General features: G+C 40.7%; 1 protein-coding gene across 3 annotated transcripts in view; it reads left to right on the top strand.

Annotated features, from left to right (window-relative positions):
- LOC138038675 (tetratricopeptide repeat protein 28-like) overlaps nt 1-6,294 on the top strand; it is a 31,778-nt gene extending 25,484 nt beyond the window's left edge. For all 3 annotated transcript variants that reach the window (XM_068884667.1, XM_068884666.1, XM_068884668.1), the window contains 2 exons: nt 8-4,358; nt 4,828-6,294. In XM_068884667.1, the coding sequence (XP_068740768.1) occupies nt 56-4,358; nt 4,828-4,847 (4,323 nt within the window). In that variant the 5' untranslated portion in view covers nt 8-55 and the 3' untranslated portion in view covers nt 4,848-6,294. The remainder of the gene's footprint in view (nt 1-7; nt 4,359-4,827) is intronic.
- Nucleotides 6,295-9,471: the final 3,177 nt, after the last annotated feature.

Raw genomic sequence — 9,471 nt, 5'->3', positions numbered from 1 at the left:
CTTCTAGGTGCTCCCCAGATTTCTGAGAAAACCTTCCTGCTTCTGATTATCAAGAATGGTGGACAGAAAGTTGGGCGATTTGGAGCGGAACATGCGAGAGCTTAGCCTTGCAAGAAAAGAGGGAAACAGACGAGGGAGGGCTTTGGCTTGTTTCAATCTGGGAAGATACTATCATGGCATACCTGACTTAAAACAAGCCATAAAAAATTACATAGAAGCATTAACCATTTTTAAGGAAATAGGTTTCCGATCTGGAGAAGGAAAAACCTATGGCAATCTTGGCTGCGCTTATGAAAGTATGGGCAATTTTAAGCAAGCCATAGAGTACCACAATCAAGATCTTAATATAGCAAAAGAAGTAGGGGACAGGGCTGGAGAAGGAAGAGCCTACTGCAATCTCGGCAACGCCTATGATGGACTGGGCAATTTTAAGCAAGCCATAGAGTACCACAATCAACATCTTAGTATTGCAAAAGAAGTAGTAGACAGGGCTGGAGAAGGAAGAGCCTTTTGCAATCTCGGCAATGCATATCAGAGTCTGGGCAATTTCAAGCAAGCCATAAAATACTACAATCAACATCTTAGCATTGCAAAAGAAGTAGGGGACAGGGCTACAGCAGGAAAAGTTTATGGTAATCTTGGCTGTGCTTATAATAGTATGGGCAATTTTAAGGAAGCCATAGAGTACCACAATCACCATCTTAGTATTGTAAAAGAACTAGCAGACAGGTCTGGAGAAGGAGGAGCCTATTGCAATCTCGGCAACGCTTATTGCAATCTGGGCAACTTTAAGCAAGCCATAGAGTACCACACTCAACATCTTATTATTGCAAAAGAAGTAGGGGACAGGGCCGGAGAAGGAAGAGCCTACTGCAATCTCGGCAACGCATATGACGGACTGGGCAATTTTAGGCAAGCTATAGAGTACCACACTCAACATCTTAGTATTGTAAAAGAAGTAGGGGACAGGGCCGGGGAAGGAACAGCCTATGGCAATCTCGGCAATTATTATTTCAGTATGGGCAATTTTAAGCAAGCCATAGAGTACCATAATCAAAAACTTACTATTTCAAAAGAAATAGGGGACAGGGCCGGAGAAGGAAGAGCCTATGGCAATCTCGGCAACGCTTATTGGAGTCTGGGCAATTTTAAGCAAGCCATAGAGTACCATAATCAAAAACTTACTATTTCGAAAGAAATAGGGGACAGGGCCGGAGAAGGAAGAGTCTATGGAAATCTTGGCATTGTTTATTACAGTCTGGGCAACTTTAAGCAAGCCATAGAGTACCACAATCAAGATCTTAGTATTGCAAAAGAAGTAGGGGACAGGGCTGGAGAAGGAAGCGCCTATGGCAACCTTGGCAGTGCATATCAGAGACTGGGCAATTTTAAGCAAGCCATAGAGTACCACAGTCAACATCTTAGTGTTGTGAAAGAATTAGGAGACAGGGCCGGGGAAGGAGCAGCCTGTTGCAATCTCGGCAATGATTATTCCAGTATGGGCAATGTTAAGCAAGCCACAGAGTACCAGAATCAAAAACTTACTATTTCAAAAGAAATAGGGGACAGGGCCGGGGAAGGAAGAGCCTATGGCAATCTTGGCAACGCATATTACAGACTGGGTGATTTTAAGAAAGCCCTACAGTACCAAAATCAACATCTTAGTATCGTGAAAGAAGTAGGGGACAGGGCCGGGGAAGGAGCAGCCTGTTGCAATCTCGGCAATGTTTATTGCAGTATGGGAAATTTTAAGCAAGCCATAGAGTACCACAACCAAAAACTTACTATTTCGAAAGAAATAGGGGACAGGGCCGGAGAAGGAAAAGCCTATGGCAATCTCGGCAACGCATATTACCGTATGGGCAATTTTAAGCAAGCCATAGAGTACCAAAACCAACATCTTATTATTGTGAAAGATGTAGGGGATAGGGACGGAGAAGGAAAAGCCTATGGCAGTCTCGGAAACGCTTATTGCAGTATGGGCAATTTTAAGCAAGCCATAGAGTACCACAGTCAACATCTTAGTATTGCAAAAGAGGTAGGGAACAGGGGCGGAGAAGGAGAAGCCTATGGCAGTCTCGGCAACGCTTATTACAGTATGGGCAATTTTAAGCAAGCCATAGAGTACCAAAATCAACATCTTAGTATTGCAAAAGAAGTAGGGAACAGGGCCGGAGAAGGAATTGCTTATGGCAATCTCGGCACCAATTATTGCAGTCTGGGAAATTTTAAGCAAGCTGTAGAGTACCATAATCAAGATCTTAATATTTCGAAAGAAGTAGGAGACAGGGCCGGGGAAGGAAGAGCCTACGGCAATCTTGGCAACGCTTATGGTGGACTGGGAAATTTTAAGCAAGCCATAGAGTACTACAATCAACATCTTACTATTACGAAAGAAGTAATGGACAGGGCCGGGGAAGGAAAAGCCTATTGCAATCTCGGCAATGCTTATTGCAGGCTGGGCAGTTTTAAGCAGGGCATAGACCACCAAAACCAACATCTTACTATTTCAAAAGAAATAGGGAACAGGGCCGGAGAAGGAACAGCCTATGGCAATCTTGGCTGTGCTTATTGCAGTCTGGGCAATTTTAAGCAAGCCACGGAGTACCACAATCAACATCTTAGTATTGCAAAAGAAGTAGTGGACAGGGCCGGGGAAGGAATAGCCTATGGCAATCTCGGCAACACTTATCACAGTCTGGGCAATTTTAATCAAGCTATAGAGTACCACAAGCAATATCTTAGTATTGCAAAAGAAGTAGGGGACAAGTCCAGGGAAGGAAAAGCCTATGTCAGTCTTGCCAATGACTATTACCATACGGGTGAGCTTCAAAATGCGCTTCTCTTTAACGAACATAGCATTAGCATTTCCAAGGAAACGGAAGACCCAATAGTGCAGGGAATGGCGTGTTATCAGCTCGGTTGTGTTCATGAAGTTTTAGACTCCTTGAGCAAAGCTCTTAATTACTATCGGCGAAGCATAAATTATTATGATGAAACAAGACGCCTTCTTGAGTCAGAATATCCATTGAAAATAAGCTTTCGTGACACAAAACAGTTTGCATACACCGCTCTGTGGACAGCACTTTTGAAGAATGGAGATGTTGATGAGGCTTTGTGTGCTGCTGAGCAAGGACGAGCACAGGCTTTGGCAGACATTTTGAAGATGCAATACGGCATTGATGAGAAACCTTTGGCAGATACAATGAAAAAAACTATCTCCTTTGTAATGAAAGATCTACCTTCACAGACTGTTTTCACAGCACTTAAAGGGAACACCATCAGCTTCTGGTTGCTAAGAGAAGATAGCGGGATAAGTTTTAGACAAAAGGAAATCGAAAACGGAGGTGCTGACTTACTGATGAAAAGTACTTTCAAAGAGATCAGTGCAGGGACTGTTGTACAATGCGAGAATCGTTCGCTTGACAAACAACGCAGCAACTTCTCATGCAGTTGGGAAGCTATTGAGGACACCGTTGAGTCCTTGAGCTTCTCTGTGAACTCTTTGCAGCCTTTGTGTGATGTCTTAATCAGTCCTATCGCAGACTTACTGCAAGGTGATGACTTAGTCTTTGTTCCTGATGGACCCTTTTGCCTGGCTCCTTTTTCTGCATTGAGTGACTCTGTCAGGATCCGTGCAATTCCCTCGCTGACTGCTTTAAAAGTGATTGCTAGTGCACCTGATGACTTCCAAAGTAAAAATGAAGCGCTGCTTGTGGGCGATCCGTGCTTGGAGGAAGTCACTTACGGCACTGGTAAACCCATGTATGCACAGCTACCTTTCGCGAAAAAAGAGGTGGAGATGATTGGAAGACGTCTGCAGACTTTGCCTCTCATTGGTAAAAATGCAACGAAAGCTGAGGTGTTGAAAAGAATGACGTCAGTTGCGTTAATCCACATTGCTGCTCATGGAGATGACGAATTTGGAGAAATTGCTTTGGCCCCAAATCCCAAACGCTCATCCCAGATCCCCGAAAAGGAAGATTACATGCTAACAATGAGCGATGTTTATGCAGTTCGTCTTCAGGCAAGACTGGTTGTGCTGAGTTGCTGTCACAGTGGCCAGGGAGAGTTAAAATCTGAGGGTGTTGTGGGAATAGCCAGGGCTTTCCTGTGTGCTGGTGCCCGGTCTGTTCTGGTGTCACTCTGGGCAATTGATGATGAGGCGACCTTGATGTTCATGCAAAGCCTCTACCAACACTTGGAAGATAGAAAAAGTGCAAGTATAGCTCTTCACCAAGCTATGAAATCTCTTCGGGAGACAAAGAAATATTCCGCCATAAAACACTGGGCGCCATTTGTGCTAATTGGCGATGATGTCACCTTTGAATTTCGGGAACACGAACACGGAAAGAATGGTAAGTGCTATTTAAACGTAACTTTAATTATTGAATGGCTGTACTTTGAAACTGTTTTGAATCAGCAAGTCATCGAAAAAAGACAGGTACGTTTTTCAGAGAGAAATGGCTTCAAAATTGGTTGCCAATGTAGTTGTTGTTATTCGAACTGCTTTGGCCAATACCTGAAATAAATATTGTCTGCATTCACCGGGCCTTCCTGGAGATAGCTAGCTGTTTGAGCCATGTTACGGACTGACGGTGAAATCGCTGATTGCCAGTTGCATATGTAAAGTGAAGTTAGCTATTGAGGTCTCACAGTCTACACATCAACGTGACACTGAATAGGAATTGTTGCAATTAACTGAGTGCAAACAGTTTCATGGATTAAGGTAATAATTGTTATATCATTTACCTACCAATCAGAACGAAATTCCTTAATTCCATTTAAGCCACTATTTGTTTCTTTTTTTGTGGTTCTTTTTTTCAGAAACGATGTCCAAAACGTGAGCAAACTATTTGGACTCTGATACGTCGATATGTCATTTTTCTTTCTTCTATCATATGACTCACTGAAAAAAATTCAGTCGTTCATACCTAGGCCTTAGCAGAATCAGATTAAAGTTATCAAGGCAGACTAAAGATATGTAAACTATTGTTAAAACACGTTTGAAAATTAAAAAGTATTTTACATGTACCATGAGATCTCAGGGCTATTAAGATACTGTCAAAGTCCTTAAATTTGTGCCTTGTTTTGTAAGCATTCGTACCAGGATTAGTTGATCACTCTACAAAAATCAGGGACTTGGCAAAATGGTTTGCATCCATAACTGAGGATCTAGCCATCATGTTATTTTGGCCCTTAAACCGTGACTTCAAAATGACTTCAATATGTTTCTCGGGTGTTCATTTTAGTGACAAGTATACGCAGTCTTTCGCTTTCCATCAAGTGTATTTTCTGTGTTTCTGTAAAGTTGGCCAGAGCTAAATAATCAAATCAGTCGTTTTGGGAGGCAAATGTCTGTAAGCTAATTTTAAAAAAAAACAACCCAGGAAAGTGGGAATGTCTAGAAATTACGAAAGTTTTCATATTGATATACGCAGAAAGTATGTGTAGTATGTGAAAATTGCTAGGGCCAAGATTCCATTACCCAAGAGTAAGAATCTTGTATATCAGGTTTGTGTCAGTCAGCGTCAGACTGACCAGTTTAAACCAGGTTTTGTGGAAAAATAAATAATAGACCAAATCGACTAACTCAGTGATGCACCCAATTCAAATTTCCCGGGGTTAAGATTCTTTGTGTATTGTATTGGCGTTATGATGTAGCATTGTCATTAAATGGTATGGAAATACCTGGAACAAAACGTTTTATTCCCAAAGGGTTTGAACTGGGTACCGCATTGAGTTAACCTATTTGGTCTATTGTTTATTTTTCCCGCAGAACTCAAGTTTAAAAATAAACACTTCTTCTGACGGTGACGGGGACCAGGCCAATTTTTGGGTAAATCTTATTGCTGGGTTATAGACTCTTGCTGGGGCCTAGAACCAAATACATGGAAAGTTTCTCACTGTAAAATTTAACGTGTTTATTTTTAGATATCTTGTCATTTGAATGAAATGGACGGTTTCTTAGGGTAAGAACTTCTAGAAGCTAAAAAGGTGGGAAGTGAAAGTTGCCTTGTCTCTTAATTTGTACGCATTTAAAGCTTAAAGACTGCAAACATTATTCTTAGGAAAGGGTCCAGATTTCATTGCGCGATTTCTTAGGAAACTTCCGGAAGGTTAAAAGCTGCTGTATGTAATAAAAATGTTGCTTGATCTCTTTACGTTTCTTTCTACAATCTTTAAATTTTCAACGCAAACTATTTAGGAGAGGACAATCGATATCAATGTATAGACTGATTAATGTATACAACCCCTTTCGACCTTCAAACGGGCGGTGTAATGAACTATCATGCAGAAATACAAGACGATATACTTTATTAGCCATAGTTTAGATGTCTTGAAAATAAACATATGAAATTTATCATGTCGTCGAGAAAAGAACATAATGACTGGTCGGTGCTTTACTTATATAGAGAATTTCGAGGAGAAGAACTACGTTGATCGCTTATTGTCCGTATATATAATCGTCGCTAATGGCAACGTGAGCGCACATTGGCTACCATAATATTAATGTCTGCAGCGAAAAGTGTTTTACACCCAGTTAGAAAATTTTCTACCACTTTTCGTTATTTCTTTTTTCCCACAAACTTCAAGCTTGCTCACAATCCTGTAGTATGAATTCATCAGCCAACAAAGGAACACATGTATTCTCGGCTCGCGAATGTGTGTTTGGTCTTTCCGGCACCTGTAGTTTTGACGGTTTTATAGGCAACTTTCACGATGGCGTCACTTGACTACAACTGCCAGAATTCAGTTTGTTTTTCTTTTCTTATTTAATTTTGTATTCCCAGTGGGGTAAGAATAACAATAGCTCTAATTAGCATGAGACAACCAAAACCTGGCTTGTACTAGTCAAATGGCGTCATCATGCAAATGTCCTATTGGTTCATGGAAACAAAATTATGTCTATAGCCAAATGGACTTGTTAGTGTCTTTCGTCATATGGTTGTCGGAGGTGTTTCTTATCAGTTAAAAAAATAGTTTCAACTCTAAGCAAAAGAAAGTTGGAAATTGGTGATTTCTGTTATGATGCGGGTGGTCCCAGCTGTACGATCGATCCCCAAAACGGCATTTTAACAGTTATAAAGTGCATTCCATCACGCCAAATGACCTTTCATCTTAGAGATGCAATAGACCAATTCGGCTAACACAATGTTGTACCCAATTTAAATCTTTTGGTAATAAAACAGTTTGTTCCAAGTATTTCTATATCATTCAAATGTGAATGCTTCATTGTCATGCAAATTCATCAAACGAAGAATCTTAACGCCGAGAGATCTGAATTGGGTACAACATTGATTTAGCCGAATTGGTCTATTGGAATACCAGAGGACTTTCCAATTAAATAGTCCCCTCATCCACAACAACGAAAACGATCATGCATGTCTAGTACTCCATACAGTGCGTTCCCTTGTACGCCTTATTCAAAGTTCATCTTATCTGTCAGATAGTACGGGAGATTCAATTGGCCAATTCAACGAGCCTTATTCCACAGTACACGAATTTTTTGTTGCTTTATTCAATGATCTGGGGATGTAAACTATCTTTTACACCTTGATTTCTCGGGCGGTGTTGTAGGTTACGGCTGCCTGTAAAAGATAGTAAAAGCTGTACACCATTCAAATTGGAAGAGATTACAATAAATCAGGCCATTCTGCAATGGAAGAAAGGCAATCACTTTTAGTACAGCCCACGAATTCGGTGATTTAGAGAGGTAGTTATTTTCAGTGGAGAAAATAAAACAAGCGACGATGTGACCATTGCTAGCTGGAACTAGTGTCATACCCGAGCTCCCACTAGCCTCCTATAGCTCAGTGGTATGAGAGCATCCAAACCAGTAATCGAAAGAAGGTCGTACGTTCGACTTCTGCAAAGGAGCACTCGGATTTTTTCCGAGTATCCCCGCGTGACCAAAGATAAAAATATCCCTCTTCACTCGTTTCATTATTTGATAGATAGGTGACCTTAAAGGGATCCTCCACTCTAACTACAGAATAAGTTTAAACCGAAGGAAATTTTGTTTACAAACAAATTTGTTCGAGATTTGTTTTTAAAACTGTGTTTATATCAAGAAAAGTGAATTTAAAAATCGCTTATTTTCACAAATTTCACGGGCATAGCCATATTGAATAATTGTGACGTGTTACAGTTGCCCTTTTGTTCTGACACAAAGAGCTTTCGTCTAATAACAATAGTGCAACCGTAACACGTCACAACAATTCAAGATGGCGGCGCCCGCGAAATTTGAAAACCGAAATAGGAAAATTCTATTTATCTCGGATACAAACACTTTCATTGAAAATTATTTTGACTGACTTGACTGTAACGGTTATTTCCCGTGATTTAAAGGTATTTTTTATTGAAATGGAGGTTCCCTTTAAAGTTTCCATAACCAGCTTCTCAGACTACCATATTGAGGAAGATGATACTTCAAAAATGGCTTTTCGGTACCACTTCAAAGAAACAGGTTACTGTTAAGGTTTAAATGACTATAGCTCGTCTTTCTTCAACTCCTTGAAGGCCTGCAGTTACGGTTGATCGAACGGATCAGGTCCTAAGCACAACAAACGAGAAATGCGGAAAGACGGATACAATTGTAACATCCCATTAGTCAAAGACCATTACTTGTAACACCCTGATAAAGAAAGGTAGTGCTTTTCGAACTATTGGTAAATACAAGGGATATTCCTTCTCTGTTTGATCAACCTTTCACGGCAATTGTTACATGCTGATTAGATCCTTTACCAGGATCCAGTGCTTCTGTTTTTGTTACGTTGGTCTTTGCTGCTACAATTTAGTCTTAAACACAACGTTTGCTTAAAGCTTTACGTTGTTACTCCTGACCTACGTCCAATTCTGGACGAAATTGTTGGGACAAAGAAGCCAATAAAGCACAAGCGGTTTCAAAGGCAATGCATGGGCACAACCGTCTGGCCCACCTCTCCCCCTTAAAATGTTTATTTGAAACCCGGAAAAATTCTGAAAAGAAGCAGATGGTTTCAATATTGCCTGGAGTGTTGGGGGCACTTGAGGGACCCTGCTATGCGAAGATCTAGATGTATTGTGAAATATAAGGCACGTCTTTTATTAAAGCGATATTTGCGCGCATCATTGAAGGTGTAAAAACGTCATCATGTCCCAATTCTTCCGTTCGCGCTTGCGGCTTTCAAGTCGAGATTTTTCCTGGTAATACACACTACATATGTAATACTACATCACTGTAACTCTATATACGCGCAAGCTAAAATGATGTCTCCTCGGGATTTCGCCTCCAGGAAAAATCCCTGCGGGGGAAATAAAAACTCATTGTCAAAGAGAGTAAGAATCTTTTCAACAAACAAAGTTAACTTGAGTATCGATGGAACAGGCTATAACGCTAATGCGCTAACGTCATGACCACCCAAGTCTTCTTCGCGCATTTTTCAGCCGAAAAAAAATCAAAACATACAAGCTTATAATATGTTTTCT

This window comes from Montipora capricornis, chromosome 2 (assembly GCF_036669925.1).
Source record: "Montipora capricornis isolate CH-2021 chromosome 2, ASM3666992v2, whole genome shotgun sequence".
NCBI classification, from domain to species: domain Eukaryota; kingdom Metazoa; phylum Cnidaria; class Anthozoa; order Scleractinia; family Acroporidae; genus Montipora; species Montipora capricornis.
This window is presented reverse-complemented; position numbering and strand designations above follow the sequence as displayed.